Source organism: Ambystoma mexicanum, chromosome 9, assembly GCF_040938575.1.
Source record: "Ambystoma mexicanum isolate Mex_15411 chromosome 9, UKY_AmexF1_1, whole genome shotgun sequence".
Lineage (NCBI taxonomy): Eukaryota > Metazoa > Chordata > Amphibia > Caudata > Ambystomatidae > Ambystoma > Ambystoma mexicanum.
The window spans coordinates 917,389,247-917,407,670 of NC_090931.1; the positions used below are offsets into that span (position 1 = coordinate 917,389,247).

General features: G+C 42.2%; 1 protein-coding gene across 2 annotated transcripts in view; it reads left to right on the forward strand.

Annotated features, from left to right (window-relative positions):
• CWC22 (CWC22 spliceosome associated protein homolog) overlaps positions 1–18,424 on the forward strand; it is a 743,793-nt gene that overhangs the window by 672,118 nt on the left and 53,251 nt on the right. For both annotated transcript variants that reach the window (XM_069616085.1, XM_069616086.1), the window contains 3 exons: positions 3,711–3,838; positions 4,034–4,135; positions 4,218–4,396. In XM_069616085.1, the coding sequence (XP_069472186.1) occupies positions 3,711–3,838; positions 4,034–4,135; positions 4,218–4,396 (409 nt within the window). The remainder of the gene's footprint in view (positions 1–3,710; positions 3,839–4,033; positions 4,136–4,217; positions 4,397–18,424) is intronic.

Below are 18,424 nucleotides of genomic sequence, written 5' to 3' on the forward strand. Positions count from 1 at the left end.
CTACCCACTTTCTCCTGCAAAGAAAACGCTGAAGATGCATCTCTAGAAACAACATCTTGTCGGCTGATAATTTGTGAAACCTCCCCTTCCCAGATGGGTTCAGATTTTCCCTCCCAAACCTGTATTCCTATGCATAATCTTCTCTATCCTTCTAACTGTACTGTTCATTTTCAATCCTGATTGTATCTGTACTGTACAGATACTGTATCCCCTTGTTGTATAGCACTTCGATGCTGCTGTGGTAGGTTCACACTATATAAAGCCCAATATACACACATAAATACACCATGTTTCTAGTTACAAATATCGACTTGTTACAGAATTAGTCACTTGTGTTTAGCTATAAAAATAGTTGATCTTCCTTCTCGTGCCTGTCACCTTCCAGCCTAGCACCCTGATGCCAACATTAACGGCATGTGGCACCTTACAAATCACCAATTGAAATAATACATTGTGCAAGATGAAGATCTGGATTGTACAAGAGCTACTTGAGAGTCATGCCTTTGGGCACAGCTAGGAAATGTTAGCACCACAATGTACTTCACCTTTGGTTAGGAAATAATGTTAGCTATGAAATAATCTTGGCCACTGGGAAGGTGTTCCAGTATCAAGGACTTCTCTAGCCTTGAGGCAAACTGGCACGCACAGGAAAAAAAAAACAGGAAACTGGCCATCTCTCAAGATCTTACTCTTCAGTCAATACCTAAGTGCCACCAAGGCTCCTTGCATTCCTGCATCGCATCCCAGCCCCATGGCCGAAACATCCATATCACATGTTGTACCCCCCCCCCCTTTACCTCCTGTCTTAACCTCAACAACATGCTCATGGTTACTTTATTTATTCTTTGCCTCGTTTTGCTGTATAAAACCCCAAATACAAATATAAAAAATAAAAACATCCCTGAACGAAATGGGGATTTGTCTAGTGGACAGATGACATCTATATCAACAAAACTACACCTACTAAAAGAAAAAAAGAGCACCAGGCTACAGTGATTATAGACTTGCCTGCAGATAGTTAGGGAACTCATATTGCACTTTGAAGCAACATGGCTTGCAATATAGCAGTTTGCAGTAAAATAATAAAATAAATACAAAATTGATACAATATTTTCACTAAAAGTACATATAACTCTAAGGAGTCGGAGTATGGAGACAGTGTTGTTTGTTTCTCAGTTGCTTTTATTATTATTATTAATAAAAGGGGTTTGAAAACTGCCTCACTAGTCCTAACTCTGAATGGTTTCCCTACCTCAACAAAACTAACTAATGAATCAGTCGTCATCAGGATGTCCAAAATCATTTTTACCGTCCTGTGCCACAAAACCCTTCTCTGACCCTCACGCTCTATCTGCTACACCTCGTTTTACAAGGGAAAAATAAATGTCTCTCGGTTGCTCTTTTACAGCCTCCTGGTATTCCTTGCCCCAAAGTTCCAAATGTGGAAAGAATACATGTAAAAGTACATGTCAAAATTGTTCCAGCACAAAGTTCCATAGTAATAGCAATAAGAGTTTCTCATTTGTCAGTCTGCCTAATGTTAGGCAAAGTGACTTTCTACCCGTCTAGGGATCATGCCGCAGGAGGAGTGGGGGGAGACGATTCACATCCCTTGGTCTTTCCTTATGGTCGACGATGGTAAATAATGATCTAAACAGTGTTGGTCTGTTTTCTTACAGACTTGGATTACCCTCCTGAGCAATATTTCCAATGTTGCACTCTCCTGGGACGAGGAAGAGCAGGGATCTTTCTCTTTGTTCTTTATTTATCAGTGTCATTTATTTATGCAGTTTTCTTTAGCAAAAACAGGGGGGAGGTTTGGAAGCATAACAGTATGGTACCTTCTAGGCTACCAAACCATTCCCTAACTTTCTTGTTAACTTCCCATTTAAGTAGTCTTACCCCTCAATCCCCATGCAGTACTTGCCCAGCTCATTCAGCAGTCTTTTCTGTCTCTACGCTGCTTCCTGTGTCTCTCTCTCTCTCTCTCTCTCTCTCTCTCTCTCTCTCTCTCTCTCTCTCTCTCTCTCTCTCTCTCTCTCTCTCTCTCTCTCTCTCTCTCTCTCTCTCTCTCTCTCTCTCTCTCTCTCTCTCTCGGTGCTGGGCTGCTTGTGCAGTGTCTTCTTAGGCTCCACGTTGCTTCTTGGTGTGCAGCCTCCCGCAACAGTTGTAGGAGATGGTAGTCGTAATAATCTTCTTGTTCAGCTTCCCTGTCCATGCATCTTTGTTGCCTTCTAAAAAAGGAGATGTCATCACTGTGTAAAGCCCTAGTTTCTGACGTCACTTTGGCTTTTACAGTGGGTTTCCACCAGTTTCTGTAGTTGTGAATTAAATTGTATGTTTTTTACTGTACTTGACTGCACTTAGCTATTTGTTCACTGCTTTTCTTCAGAGATCACCACCACGTAGAAACCTTTGCTTATGAAATGTCCTCTTCCCTTCTAACTTCTAACAGATTCTTCTTCATCCAACCGCAATACATGGTTTCCTCTCTACAGCCACCGAACACACCATGCGGCAAACCTCTCTTTGCGTTCCGCTCATGTCAATGTTGTAGTGATGTTGAGGCTACTGGCAAAAGTTCTGGGAAGTACCTTTTTCTTCTGTTGCATTGCACTCTTTCCCTGCTTTCTTCTTCTGCCCCTACTGCTTCCACTGCTACTTCCTTCACGTCCACTGATACTACAACCACTACTACTGCTACTACAACCACTGTTCCTGCTTTCTCCTCCTCCTTTTATAAGAACTGGTCAACTGGACAACAACCAGAACGTTGTTCATACTTTCAGTGCCTCTCTGTATGGGGTCCTCATCCCGGTACTTACAGCACTTGTAATTTATGCTTTTTACTTTAGAAATCTTATTTTGGCATGGTTTCAATGTTAGGCCAAATTGTCGGGACAGGTGTAGTGTTCCCTTGTGGGCAGACTCAGACGTAACCTCTGGGGTCTTCACATAGCCTGCAAAACCATGCATTTCAACATCCTGATGCTGAGAACAGTTGACGTAGCCTGCAGACCTTTTTTCCATTCTTGCATGGCAAGAGAGTACAGACCATATCATTACAATGTTTTACGTTCAGAACCAAGGTGGGACCAGTTCAAGGATACTATCCAAAAAAGAGCAAGGGTTGCAGACTTTATCTGGCAATTATCAGATCATGAGAGCCATCTGATAGCACACCAGATTCCAGGAATGAGAAACAAAAAAGCAGAGCCGCTTCTTTTAACTCGCAGCTGTGTTCTGTGTGTATAATTGACCATTTACATAATATTCATTAAGCTACATATATAAAACATGGGTGAATACTTTCATATAGTGCACAATGGCAACTGAATCTGCCTCTACACTCCTGAGAAAACAGGATGTCCATTTGATGCTTGTGAACGATGTTTAATAAAGAGTGGAAGTGTAAAATCAGTCACAACAGGCTCACCACACTGAACTTGCCATGAGAAAACGTTTGCCTGGATTCTTCATTGCTTTTATCTAATTGAATGAGAGACACGCAATGTTGCAAGCTTGCAAGAGTGCGTGTAATAATGTTAATTGCTTGAAGTACAATACACACTAAATTGTCTGTCTCATAATACTCCCCTATTCATTTGCAGAAGGTCTTATTAGAGTTCCAGGTTCTACCTGTGTTGGTAACTAGTTATCAATGCATGAAATTAGATTTTAATAATGCAATTAATTGTTCTTGTTCCTAGGTCCTTGAGTGCATTATATTGAGTGAAGAAACAACAACATCTTCAAGTAGAATATTTGTAAAAATATTCTTCCAAGAACTTTGTGAATATATGGGACTTCCAAGACTTAATGCAAGACTAAAAGATGAGTAAGTTGAGTCACTTGACAAATCCTTGCCTGCATTTTAGCAATGCTAAGAGGAATTTGTAACATTTAAATTTGAAGGAGATATAGACTGCCACCATCACAGAGCTTTGTATAGGAGCGAACTGGAGCATTTTAATGTCTGCACCTTCAACCTTTAAGTTAAAATAGTAATTCATTGTTGTTGTATCTTTACTAGGACTCTGCTACCTTTTTTTGAAGGACTGCTACCCCGGGACAATCCAAGAAACACTCGATTTGCCATTAACTTCTTTACATCTATTGGCCTTGGTGGACTAACGTAAGGATGCCTTTCGTTACAGTAATTGAGAACTTGTATATCGTTCTTTCAGTGTGTTTAATTTATTTGTTCTCCCACTCAGGGATGAGTTGCGTGAACATTTGAAAAATGCACCAAAGATAATTATGACCCAAAAGCAGGATATTGAATCTTCAGATTCTTCATCATCCACATCAGACTCCTCTTCAGATTCTGAAAGTAGCAGTAACGGAAGCTCCAATTCATCTAGTGACAGTAACTCCAGCTCAAGCAGTGATTCAGGTAATTATTTTGTATGCATTTATTGCTCTTATATAAAGGGGTTTACAAAAGTGCATAACCACATGTCCTGTGCTATATGAACATATATACACATCAGAACAGTAAAGCACAGACACTGAATCAGTGAGTAAAATGCATGAGGATAGGTTATGTTCTGCACATTTTGTACTCTGGCAATCTTAAAGCGTCCAGACTGACAGTCCATTATTGCTGACACAAATGTGGGTTTTCCCTTTCAATGGCTGCAGTGACCTTACTGCCCCCTACTGCCTGGTTAGTCTGCAAATACCCACCAACCATGAAATTAATTCTTATAGCGACTTCATACCCAAGAAAGGACTAAATTGGGACTTGTCGTCACTTGAGGCAATGATACATGCCACACCTAGAGATCTTGTTCAACAACGTCTTTTTTTTCAATAACAGAATGATCAGGGGTAGGGCACAAGTAACGACAGACTCTAACAAGCCCTCACTCCTCCAGGGACACCCCACTCTACAAATAAATGTTCAAATGACGTGGCCAATAGAAAAGTATTAATGTTAAGCTTAATCAGTCTTTAGCCTCCCGGTGACCCTGTGCTAGTAACACAAAGGTTGCAAGCATTTGGTTAACATAAAAGTTCATAAACCTACACTTACAAGTGCATCTCTATCCTAAGGAAAAAACAAACGTGTTACTTGTGTTTTTCAAGATTTACCACCGGGTCCCTCCAGTACCTGGGATTCCAGAATTCACGGCAGGTCCCTACTGGACCTCCGCTTCAGAATTCACTGGTGGTCTCTCCTGAACCTTCCATTTTGTCTCCCTTTGTTTCAGGGTTCACAGCAGGCCCCCTTCATAGGGTTTTGGTGCAGATTTCACAGTAGGCATCTGCCCTGGGCCTCATGGCACAAAATACAAAGCAGGCCTCAGGTTACAGGTCTCCCTTGAATCAGAATTGTTTCTTCCCCTGTCTGCTTGGTGGTTTATAGTGACTATTTCGAATTAAATAATTTTGAATGCCAAAATGTCCAAAAAATTATACCTAAAAAATAAAAAAAAAAGATTTTTTTTTTTTAATGTTAATTTTTTTATTTTTTGTTTGAAATGGGGAGGTTCCCCCAGCCCCCTTTTTTTAACCCCCTTTTTTACACGCGAAACCAAAAAAACATGTAAATGAAAAAATAAGACATTAGAAAAAACATTTTTAGGTATAATTATTTTGACATTTTTGTCATTCGAAATTATTATTTCGATATATTAACTGGATACCCTACTTGGTATCAAGAGCACTAAATTCTCAGTAGGCCCCTCTTGTAGGCACTTGAATATGGGGTTCACACAAGCCCCTCTCTTGCTTAGGCCTGAGGATAAAGGGCTCAATAGGCTTCTCTCCTAGTCGTTGGGTTTAGCGTTAATTATAGGATTCTCTCTCCTTGGGCGGGGCCCTTCATGCAAGGGTCTTGAACCTTCCATTATCTTCCCCAGAAGTAATGGGTGGAATCCCCAGGCTTTTGCTTTACAGTTCTCCCAAGGGGTGAAAAGGGGCTGGGGTGGCCTTCATGTCAGCTTTTCCCTTCCAAGGTTTCCAAGGTATAACAACTCTTCCCCTTTCCTTCAAACCTTTCCAGGCAGTAGTCCTCCCTCCAGAAGCCCCCCATTGCCTGAAGGGATGCTTAGCAGTCACATCTGCTTCTTCAGAGTCTAAGGCAAACAAACGTTTCCCAACAACTTTTATGCCCATGGAGCTCTAACGCGATGGATCCGATTGGTTCTCTCCTAAGCTCCTGGGTCTCCCTCCCTTGGATTGGTTAGACTCAGTAATTACTTATTTTCCTATTACCATCGCTTTACTGGTTATTTCAAGGTATTGCTCAATGGGTGTATCAATTTCTCTCTACCTCTAGCCTTCAACTGAGAGGTTTCTAGAGTTTCTGTGACATGCAGCCCTATTTTGAAAAGCCCTTACTGCTTCTCGGTGGCTTTGTCGTACTTCGTGCATACCAGTCCCACAGTGTTGGTGGTTTTTCTGCTGTTGGGTGTAGTGTTTTCTGCTTATGGGCATTAGAATAGAAGGTTCAATGAGTGCCCCACTGCTTCCTTCTATGTTCCATTGCTTGGGCTGGTATGCTCCCTCGTGGTCCATTTTGCCAAATGGAGTTTCCAGGTGCCAGAATACACAATGATGTTCTTGTGCCTCTGCAGTCAAGTTATTGCACCTCTACTGGGATACTGTGCAGGCATGACTCCTTCACTTCCACCATCTTTCTTTACCCTTAAAGAATGTTGATGGGAAATGTACTTTTAAGTGAATTTAATGCAAATGCAAAGACTGTTGATTTGAGAAAAACTAGCCCTGAAAGTTTGTATTAAGCCCACTGCAGCTGAATGTTAATGTTAAAGGACATTTGCACCGCGCACTATCACCACCGGAGTGGTCCCTTGCACTATGCGGCTCTGAAAGAGGGAGGGGGTGGCGGGTGGTTAGTGGGAGCAAGCTGGAAAAGTGCGTGAGAGCAGTGATGTGCTGTTGGCAGCCTCAGCCCGGTGGTTCCGTTGGCTGGTCCTGGGGTGTTTGCAGCCGGTAGTCGTTGTGTACTGTTGTGCAAGTCTGTGTCTTTTTGTTTTGGTGTTGCAATGTAGTGAAGTTTGTGCGGTTTGCTGTGTTGTAGGTTTGTGGTTATGTGTGGTTTGGCGTGAGAGGTGTATGCAGAGGGGGGAAATTGTTAGGGCAATTGGTTAATTGGCATCTTTATCCTAACTTTGAGGCGTTGGGGTTCTGTAATCTCCCAAGGTGGGGTCCAGGAGCACCCATGCGTCCTTGTCCTGAACTGAGTTTGAACGCCCTTCAGTATCCCCTTTTTTATTTTGCTCCCTCCTCCCCCCATCCTTCCACGCAGCCCTACCTGTTTTCACTCCTCCCTTATATGGCTAGTGCATCTGGCAAGTGTCCCCAGCTTAGGTAGTGTGGTCCTGAATAATTCCACAACAGTGGTGCCTGGTGGCGACTGAGGGGTGAGTGCGGGTGTTGGGTTGAGTTTTGACTCTGTCTTCATGGGTGTGGCCTGTGTTCCACTCTGCCCGGCGTCCTTTGTCCAGGTGCCGTGGAAGCTTCTCCTCATAACGAGCTGTCCACAGTCTGTTCTGGGAGTTGTCCATATCCAATTCTGTTTAGTCATCCCTTTCTTTTCTGTTTCGGTTTTCAGTTGGAGTCTGTAGTGTTGAAGAGCCAGGTTTTTAGTAATTTCATAAATTTTAGGTGAGTTTTGGTGCTTCCTATTTCTTTCGGGATGTTGTTCCAGGTTTTTGCAGCTAAGTGGTATAAGGAGGTGCCGCTGAGTTTTTTCTTAAGGTAAGGTTTTGGTTCCAGGCGGATTTCGTTACTTGACCTGAGCGGTCTTGTCGGCTTGTAGATTATTTTCTTTTGTAGGAATTCTGCTCCTTGTCCACTGATTGGTCTGTGCGTTATGCACATTGTTTTGAAGGGGATGCAATGTTTTACTGGGAGCCAGTGTAGTGTTTTTAGGGCAGGAGTGATGTGTTCTCTTCTCGATAGTTTGAGGAGCAGTCTGGTTGCTGTATTTTGGATCTGTTGTAGTTTCTTCAGGAGGTATTTTGGTATTCCGAGGTAGAGGCTGTTTGCATAGTCGATATTTGACATGATGAGGGCGACAATAGTGAGTGTTTTGTGCCCGAAGGAGAGGAAAGGTAGGATTATTCTTGCCGTGTGGAGGAGCAAAAAGCATTTCTTGACTGTTGCAGTTATTTGTGGCTCTAAGGTTAGGGTGTTGTCCATCAAGACTCCCAGATTTTTTACTACCTTAGATGGTGGTGGTGCGGTTCCCATTTCCGTTGGCCACGGGATGGCAGTTTCGTTCTCTTGTTCTTTGGATATGATCATGATTTCTGTCTTTCTTGGGTTGATTTTCAGGTTGTTGGCAGTCATCCAGTTGAAGGCTTCTTTTAGTCACTCGATTAGTGTTGAATGTTCTGCTTGGGTGTCTTTGATTTTGTAGAGGATTTGAGTGTCATCTGCGTAGTTGTAGCACGTAATGTTGTATTTTTTGAAGATTCTAATAACCAGAGTCTGGTAGATCTTGAAGTACAGTGGTGATAGTGAGGATCCTTGTTTCACTCCACAGTCGTTAACTCTTGGTGGATTTGAAGGGTTTCATCCATATGGTTTCTGTTCTGTCTGCTAGGAATGACTTAGTCCAGAGCGGTGCTGTGTCTGTTATGCCTATGTCTTCTAGTCTTTTGGTTAGGGTGACATGACTAACTGTGTCGAAGGCTGTGGAGAGGTCGAGTAGAATGAGGGCTGAGGTTGTGTTTGAATCTGCGTTCGTTTTTAGGTTGTCCCAGTTGGAAAGTAGCGCTGTTTCCGTTCCTCTAGTGGGTCTGATACCGACTTGAGCTTGGTCTAGCAGGTGGTGTTTTTCTACTTATTTTTGGGTTAGTTTGTATACGTAGGTTTCCAGGAGTTTTGCTGGGTAGGGGCTGTTTGATATCGGTCTGTAGTTGGAGAGGTTTTCTACGTCACCACTTGTGTTTTTCATAAGTGGTTTGATATATGCTGATTTGAAAGTCCTCGGTACAGTTCCTGTTGCTAGTGATAGGTTCAGAAGTTTTCTGTAGTATTCTACTGGTGATCCTTGTGTTATGATTGATTTGTAGATGTCTGGGGGACAGGGGTACATGGGTGATCCTGCTTTCTTGCTGTGTTTTACCTTACCAGCATTGCGAATGCCTCTGCTGATATTTCAGGAAAGTTTTTGAGTTTGTGTTGGGGTTCTGTGATGGGTTCGCTTGGTAGTATGTTGTGGTCGGTTTGGTATGTTTAGTATGGTTTGTTGGATGTCAGTGATTTTTTTTTCTTGAAGTGGTCTGCCAGGTCGTTGCATAGTTTCTGTGAGGGAGTTGGTGTTGTCGCAGCCTGGTGGGTTTCCCATTTCATTAATGATGTTAAACATTTCTTTTTGTGTGTTGGTGGCATTGGTGATTCTGTCATCATAATGCCTTCTCTTCGCCTTTCGAATTTCCTTCTTGTACGCGCAAATTTGTCTCTGGAACAGTGTTTTTTTGTCTGGGTTGTATTCTTTCCTCCATTCCATTTAAATCTTTTTGTTTTGCTTTTTCATGGTGCTTAATAGTGGGATGAACCATTTTGCCATGGCTCTTTTTTTTGATGGGGTGAATGGTTTTTCTGGGGTGATCTTGTCGATTGCGTCTGCAATCCATTTGTGTAGTAGCTCCGCTTTCCTGTCTAGGTCAGTTAGCTCTAAACCCTCAACTACCAGTTCTGTAGTTGAGGGTTTGGTTAACTCCAGTTGTTCGAATAGGTTGCTTTCTTTGACATGTTTCATTTTGTGGTGGTTGTGAGTTTAGGAAGGTGAGTGGAGACTTGAGTAGGCAGAGAGATCTCGAATTAGATGATGAGATGGTCACTCCACAGTATTTGTATCGGTGGTGCCGTGGTGATGAGTTTTTCCTTGGCAAAAATTGCATCGATGGTGTGCCCTGCCGAGTGTGTTGCCCCTCTGACTAGTTGTCGTAATTTCATGGTGGTGAGTTGTTCCATCAGTGAGTTTTGGGAGTTGGCGCGACTGTCTTTAAACCAGATGTTGAAGTCCCCCAGGATGATTAGGTGTTCGTGGTTGATGGCTATGTTTGTGATGGCTTCTATGAAGTTGTCGACGAAGGCTGCATCATATGTCTGTGGTCTGTACACCAGGACGAATTTGACATTGGTTTTTGGGCTTACTGTAAGGTGTATTACCATGGTTTCGCAGTTGGGGATGTTGAGCGGTTAGTCTGTTTTTATTTTCAGGTGTCCTTTGAATGCTATTGCGACGCCTCCTCCTTTTTTGTTTTTTCTGTTCATTTGAAGGCATTTGAAGTTGGTTGGAAGGCAGTTTTGGAGTGTGATTTTTTGTAGTTGTCGCCCAGCCATGTTTCTGTGATGAACAGGATGTCAATGCTGTTGTCATCGAGTAGGTTGAAGAGTTTGGAGGTGTTGTTTGGTTTGGGCTTTCTTGTTGAGGTCGTCTTCTGGTTAGTGTTGGGGTTTCCTTCCTGGCCAATCTCTTTTTGAGGTGTAGGTTTTGGGGTGTCAGCGTTTTTGAAGAGTTCTTCTAGGTTTTGTCTTGGGTTTTTGTTTTCATCGGGTTAGTCTTCCATGAGTTGTGGTTGTCGATAAGGAGTTCTTCTTGCTTTTGTGATGTAAGATGTTATCGCATCGGTTGTGTGTTTGTTGTTTCTTGTGTTGTTCTTCCTTCTTCTGCACGTTTGTGTTGGTTAGTTTGATGTTGCTGCTTCCACCGTTGGGTTGGTTTGCTCTGGTGACCAGTTGTCAGCGAGGTAAGGAGTTAAGTAGGGGGATTTTTCTCTTCTCTCAGTGATGGTCCTATACTTGTTCCTTACCGCGGGGGTGCGTTCTGTTGTTGTGGTTCTTTGTTGCTGATCCGGAGTGTGTGTTCGTTCTTTTCTTTTTCTTTCCCTTGGAATGGGTCATTTGCGCAGCATTTTAAGGTATTGTTTTAGTTTTTAAATGTATTTTATTTTTTTGGGATGTCCGTTTGGTTCTGCTTTGGTCTGATTGTCTTGTGGTGTAGTAGTGGGTGTGGAGGGCTGTCCGCTAACAGTTAGGGCTCTGTCTGTGGGTGGTATTCCTGGCTGATGTTACTGACTCGTTCAGTCCCTATCTTGAGAGGGGGGGTAGGTGGTTAGGGGTGATATAATTTGTTTTCTCGGTGGCTCTCTTTAGTGACCGTCTCCCTATACGCGGTTCACTGTAGTTAATGGGCAGTGTGGGTTTAAGGAAGGTATCTGCTCGTTGAAGGGTGATCAGGAGTGGCTGAGCTAGGACTTATGCCTTATGAAAGCCTAGAAACAGAACCCCCCACTAAACTTGAAACCTGTATAGTGTGGGGGAGGCTTATAAATGCGATCTAAATATATCCCGATTTAATATGGCGACAGAACCCTTATCATATTTGAGAGACCTGTATAGTGGGAGAGAGGCCTGTCAATGCAATCTGAATATCACACAATTCAGTCTGGAGACAGAGCCCTTATTAAGTTTGAGAGAGCTGTATAGTGGGAGAGGGGCCTATCGGTGCAATCTGTATGTCACACAATGCAGATTGGACACAGAGAGGTCTATCAATGCAGTCTATATGTCACATAATGCAATTTGGACACAGAACCCCTGCTAAATTTGAGAGACCTGTATAGTGGGAGAGAGGTCTATCAATGCAGTCTATATGTCACATAATGCAATTTGGACACAGAACCCCTGCTAAATTTGAGTGACCTATACAGTGGGAGAGAGGCCTATTTTTTTTTTTTTCTATTGTAAAACTTCAACAATAATATATCATATCATGTTTTTGTTACATCTCATCCAATCACTCTCTTCCCTAGAATTATCGAAATTAAAAGAGAAAAGAAGAGACTTTAAAGGCACCGTCGAACATAATTACATAGCCTTCAGTTGATAAGTGCACCAGTCAGATAGAGACTGTCTTTAACACTTCATCAAAGAAGTTAATTAAGTTAAAAGACAGCTTGATATTATGCCCTGCCACGGCGTAGTTCCACCAATTTTCTTAATCACTAGATATTGGTTTGAATTCCTTCAAGTGTGTTTCGCGAAATGTAGTCAACATAGGGCATTCTGCTGCCAGATGTTTTAGAGACTCGACAGCTGCTGTTTTACAAAACCTGTATTTATTGTCAACTGTGTCTTTGTTCTTTCGCATCCAGAGCATCTCGTTAGTATTTAAGGCATTCAGTCGCAACCTTAAAAATTGTGCCCTATGATGACGCGAAGGACAATCCGTTAGGAATTTTGGTTGATGATGTAATTTAATCAGATTACCAGATAAAGGCAGAGTGGATTTAAGGGCTGCGCGACAATTATAAGTTGTAATCCAGTCCCATTTTGCAAGCTTATTTTTAGCCAATTGTGGGCGTTGGATTAGTTCTTTGTTTTATATGCCCGCTTCAACCATGATCAGATTTAATTTAGATTTCCAGACTTCGTTCAAGGCATTTTCCTTCAATTCTTTATTTGGCTTAAAAATGTTATAGGCCGCAGCAGAAGTCCCTAGATGGATCTTACGCAGGGTAGCTAATGATTTCCAAACTATTGTCATATAGATAGAACTCAGCGCCAGCTCATATCTCACTGCTGATATTGAAATATAGTTCGGGAGGTTCAAAACACGTCGCCAAAATTTTCCTTCCAAACGTTATTGTTAATGTTCAAAGCAGCTTCACCTCCGAAGGTAATTGTTGGAATTACCGTTTGGAGGTAGAACAATATGACAGCCGTTATAGAAAATTTCCCATAGTCAATGTTGATTTTAGCCGCTTGCAGACTTAGGATCTTTATTTTAGACAGTAGGTCGTCGGTCCAGGCGGCTTCACGTACTGAATCGTTAACCAGTACGCCTAGATAACGGATTGATTTGACTACTTGTAGTGTTTTTTCCTCAATTTGCCATCTGAAAGATTTATCTTTCCTCGACATAGATCGTCCAATGCACATGATTTTTGTTTTCTCTGTGTTCAGACACAGCTCATTGGCAGATAGAAACTCTTGTAGGCGAAAAAGAAGATGTTGAAGGCCGATCTGAGTCTGATCGACCAATACTATGTCGTCAGCATAGACTAGGTGTTTTACGGTATGACCATTAAGCTTGGGAGGAAAACAATGAACAGACTTCAGCCATTCTGGTAAATCAGCTATAAAGATCTTAAAAAGATCCGCTGCAAGAGGGCAGCCTTGTTTGACTGCCTTGAATGTTGTTATTGGGTCTGTAAGATCACCTTGTGAGTTGACTCTGATTTGAATCGAAGTATTGGAGTGCAGGGCAATGATAGGTTCTAGCAAATCATCTGGGCACTCCCATGAACGTAATTTTGCCCATAATTTGGACCGATTGATGGTATCAAAGGCTTGTCAAAGGTCAACAAATGCAAAAAATATTCTTTTTTTTTGTCTTCAATGCTGATAATTTTAAAAATGACAAAAGAGTGAGGTTCGCATCAGTTCCCACATCCTTTGTGAATCCTGGTTGTCGAATATCAAAGGATCCCGATGAAATGGCCCAGTTTACCAGCTGTTGTCGTAAAAAAGATCCAAAAATCTTACCAATGGTGTCAAGAAGGGCGATCGGGCGATAATTTACAGGATCTGCCCGACAGCCCTTCTTGTATATGGGAACCACAATTGCCCTAGCCCATGAAGAGGGAAACCTCTTGCTAATTGCAATTTGGGAAAACAGCTCGTGAATGAATTTGGCCCAATGATTCCTGTGCTTTTTAAGCATAAGGTTTGATATTTGGTCAGGGCCAGCAGCTCGTGAGTTTTTTTAACTTTGCAATTGCAGATTCAATCTCTTCACACGAAGGTGTGATGTTCCAAATTGATTTTGACATTATAGGCTGCAGCGAAACTTCAGTCACTGGTTTTTCGTAAATTGAAGTGAAATATTCGCGCCATTTGTCGCTTGAGATTTCATTTGAGATCGATGAGGTTGCTTTCGTACAGCTTTTGTTTAAGATGGCCCAAATTCCTCGTGTATTTTTCTGTATTAGACGTTTTAACATTGTTTCTGCTCGTCCTTGATCAATTATAATTTGATGCAATCTCAGCCAATTTTGATATACTTGCCGTCGCTTTTTCGCTTCTGAAGCCCTGCAAGTTAGATCACAAAAAACTCTTTATTCGTTTGAGATCGCTCCTTAATAGATTTTTTGCCTCTTCTATTTCGGAGCTATATAAGTGCTTTGGTATTGTCCCATACACTTTGGAATTAAGCGTTGTCTGAGTGTGATCTGTTAGCAGCGTCAAATATTCAACCGTCTGAAGTTCATTCAGATTAAGTCTTAAATTGGCGATAGAAGAATCATTTATTCTCAATCGTTTTCCTGCTGTGTTTGTTTGTAATGAGTACAAGTATTTGTCTTGTATGCAACATAGCTCCTCCCGCCAAACTAGTTGCAGCATATCGTGATCACTGGCTGTCATTGGTTGCACATTTAAGGAGATAGATTTTTCTAGAAAATCAGACGAAGCCCAGATATAATCAAGTGTGTTTGTCTGCGTCATGTTGTGCCACGTTGGATTTGCAGGAGAGTCACCTTGGATGGATCCATTTAACATGTGGCAATTACGATCCAAAAGATCTTTGGCCTTTCAAGATAACTTCAGACTCCGACAATCGAACATTTGATTTGATGAATGGATCAAATTTAAACCAGCTACAGTTTAAGTCTCCACAAATGAGAACAGAAACATTTTCGTGCTTTAAGAAGGCGAGGTCAATTTCGTTCATTACTGACTGGATAAAAGATTCAGATGAAATCGGAGCCGGATTCCAATATCCATTTATAATCAGGAGATTGAGAACCGTATCTCTCAGTGACAGTCTGATCAGAGTGCTTTGCACAAATGGATTTGGGTTCGTAGTCACCAGCGTCCACCAATTCCAAATTTTCAATAAAGTTATTAAACCTGAAAAAGGCAGGCCCTTAGGATTTTTCCCAGCTGGATTTATCTGAATCGAAAAGCCATCGCATGTAGGATGATCTCGTAGCCATGTTTCTTGTAAGCATATAATGAAAACATTCTCCAATGATACAGGAAATGTGTTAAATGTGTGAATCCTCTTGTGTTCCATGACAGCAGAATTAGCTCTTGCTGTTTTGATTGTAGTCATTGTTATTTGCGTAGTCCATTGGTGAGTCTTTTCACATTGATGGCTCTTCTTTCGAATGACTGGTGCATGGCAGCGTCAAAGATGTCAGGAGATGAGGCTTAAGACTGACGCAGAGCAGAACGCTTAGCGGTTCTAGGACTTACCTCATGCTCACAATTTGTTTTGGAAGATAAAGATCTTAAGGCAGTTGACTCAATAGTAAGATCAAAGCCATAGACCAAAAGGTCTTCATTTGCATGAAGTAGCAAATTTTTTACAGCCACCGAGGAAATATGTAGGAGAACCTGATCAGAGGACCTTTCAGAAACGTATTCCACGATTTTGATATCATCCGATGAGATTGCTCGTAATGATGGAATACAAGCAAACAATTTTAAGATGTTTCCTCTGTTTAAGTTGACTTCATTATCATCAGAATGAATATTTTGAAGCCGAAGTTTCCACTTGCATGTTTGAGTCTCAGAGCTTCCGGGACCAGAATTTTGCTGTGCTAAAAGCAAGCGTGAGTTTAGCTGGTTCGATGTTTGTTTAGGATTTAACCTCGAGCTTAGCGCTTGCTGAGGGATTCTTTTGGCCACAGAAGCAGATTGACCGTCAATGGATTTTACTTGCGAGGACTTCAGTAATTTAGTTGCCTCTTGGGGTTTCCTCCAAGGAAGCCTAGTTTATCTAGTTGCTTGATCTTCTGGAGAAGCTAAGATTGAATTTTCTGGATCAGCTGAATAGGTTGATAAATTACACAGATCTATTGAGGAGTCTGAAGCCCCATGGTTAGAAGAAGATGCATCTGAGGCAACTCGCCGGCGTTTTGCCGAAATCTTCGGTATGCTCACGTTAGCATCTGTCGAACTTCTTGGGCCATTATCAATGGTGCTCTTGGCGTTGGTTATATGAACTGGTCGAGTAAACAAGCTTGTCTTCTTTGTAGTTGTAATATTCCTTATGAACTTTTTAACCTTTTGCTGTGATTCTTTCACTGGAATATCTTTTTTTATTTTGTGTTGCTGAGTTTGTTTCTCAGAAAATCTTTTCGAACTTTTTTCAGTTGCTGTAAGAATTGTTTTTGCTGAACCTTTAAAAATATTAAATGAGTTTACTACCTTAGAGGTTTGGGTTAATGTGGTTTCTTTGGATGGAATCGCATTCAGGATAAGAGACTTTGCATTAGAACCCAAACCATATGTAGTCTGGTTCAAATCTTGAACATCGTGAATTGGAGCTGACAAGCTCGATGGTAACCCAGACTGTGAGGGTTCGTTAGACATTGACGCAAAGGCAGTTATCAGTGGAGGTTGAGGTGGTCCAGACACTCCATTTCATGTCAGCAAAGTGCCACCTGTAGTGCTGATTGTGTTTTTGCGCATCCATTTCACTGAGTCTAAGAGACCTTCCATTAAGGCATCATTTTGGCAGTGGTGCCGTGCGGCTAAGTCGCTCAGCCTATCCTGCCATCTCATTGCGATTTCTGCATTGCTTGTCATTTGCTCTTGTAAGAAGCTTGAAAAGTGTTCCAACTTGTCGATTTTAGTCGTTAGATTGGATATGGCAGCGCCTTGATCAGTTACTGTTCCTATCAGTGACTCTAAGATTTTTGTGAATGGTGCTAGAGCAACAGCTGACGCAGCCAACACATTATGAGTCTGCAGGAGTGCTTCAGGTGACACTCCAAGCGATTGTGGTTGAAAGTCCGGGAATGCCGAAGAACAAGTCGAGTTGTCCAAGTTGTATTGTGGATTGAATAAAGAGCATTTTTTTACACCATTCATTGAATTATCTTTGTCTCCTGATTGAGACCGCATAGGGTGAGGTGTGCTAACATTCAGCATTGGATTTTCATGCAAAGAATGCATGGTGGAAATACGTTTGGCCTTAAGCTCAGCTACTCTTTGGAGACTAGCGCGAGCGATCGCACTCCGATCAAGATGTGTGGAGACTGAGTTTGCTTTTAGTGCAGAGACTTGTGGAGTGCTTGCAAAGTTAGACTCAGTGAACGGTTCATTTGTGCTTGATGTGGAAGACCGCCTAACCTCGGGTGCTTGGCAAGCTAAAGCACTATCATTCTCAAACTCAGTTCCTTCAAGAGAGGTTCCCAAAGTCACTTGGCCTACAGATTTTAGTGGCATAAGATCAATTCGAGGGCCAAGTGAGTTGGTCACATGTGGAGGACGTAACATGTTTAGAGGGAGCCTCGATACAATTTTTGAATTGACCAAACTGGTTTGAGAACCGCGGGACTTGGCCAAAGCACTACTCAATGTTTTCTGCTGTAAAAGTGTTTTTACCAATACAGTGAGAAATTTGCACCTGAGGGAACGTGATTGATCGTTTGACATTCGAAACTTGCTTAGATTTCGGGTTGTTCATCTGAAAGGTTTCCATTTCTGAATTCGAAATTTTTAAAAGTTCTTAGTCAGTCACTGTTAGTTGTAGGATACTTTTATCTTTCTGGAAGTTGACGTCATTCTGGGAAGTTCTGTTTTTAAAGGGCATACGAGCTGACAAGACTGAATTTGTCGTATGTGGTGTATCCGACGTTCTCACGTCAGAAAAGGGCGCTGATGTTAGCACCGGAGCATTAAGTGAATTTTGCCGATCCACAATGGCTGCTTGAGATGCCAGAACATCAGGTACGATAGGAGACACGTTTGCAAAGGATTCGCCATTGGAAGCTGAGTTGCTTTCGGGATTGGAGATACACATAGCTGTCGAGCATTGAATAATTGAGTTGGATGCGAAAGCATCCAATGGAACAATTTGTTGCGTCAAAGCCTTTAAGACATCATCTGGAGCGGAACGTTTATCAAAGGTTGTTAGAAGTGGAGATGAGTTCATATTTCCGATTGTTACAAGGCATATTGGATCTGGTGAGTTACTTTCAGCCATATACGCACGACCGGCAGTTTTGCTTACCTTTGACCCGGCAGCGGCTTTCATCCTTGCCCAAGGATTAGTCATGGGCTGTTGCTGTGAAGCTCTTTTCCTAGTTTGAGGGCCGTCAGCTGATAAGGTCATAGTTTGTGTTTCCACAGCAGAAAAGGACACAGACAATACGGCCAAAGATTGAAATTGTGCACAAGAAATGCTACCTTGCACTCCGTCTTGCTGCTGTTCCTGTTATGCGACGTTTTGATAGAATGCCGTGATGGGCAGACAGCAGTAAAGCAGCAAACAGCCAAACAGCAGGAGTCTCTGCAGTCGCCCTTTACGTGGCTGGGCTTCACGCCGCAAGGATTGCTGGGCTCCTGTTTTGTGGCATCGCTTCCTGGAATGGGCGGAGTCAAAAGATAGGCAGGACTTTCCACCCGCTTTGTCGCGTTG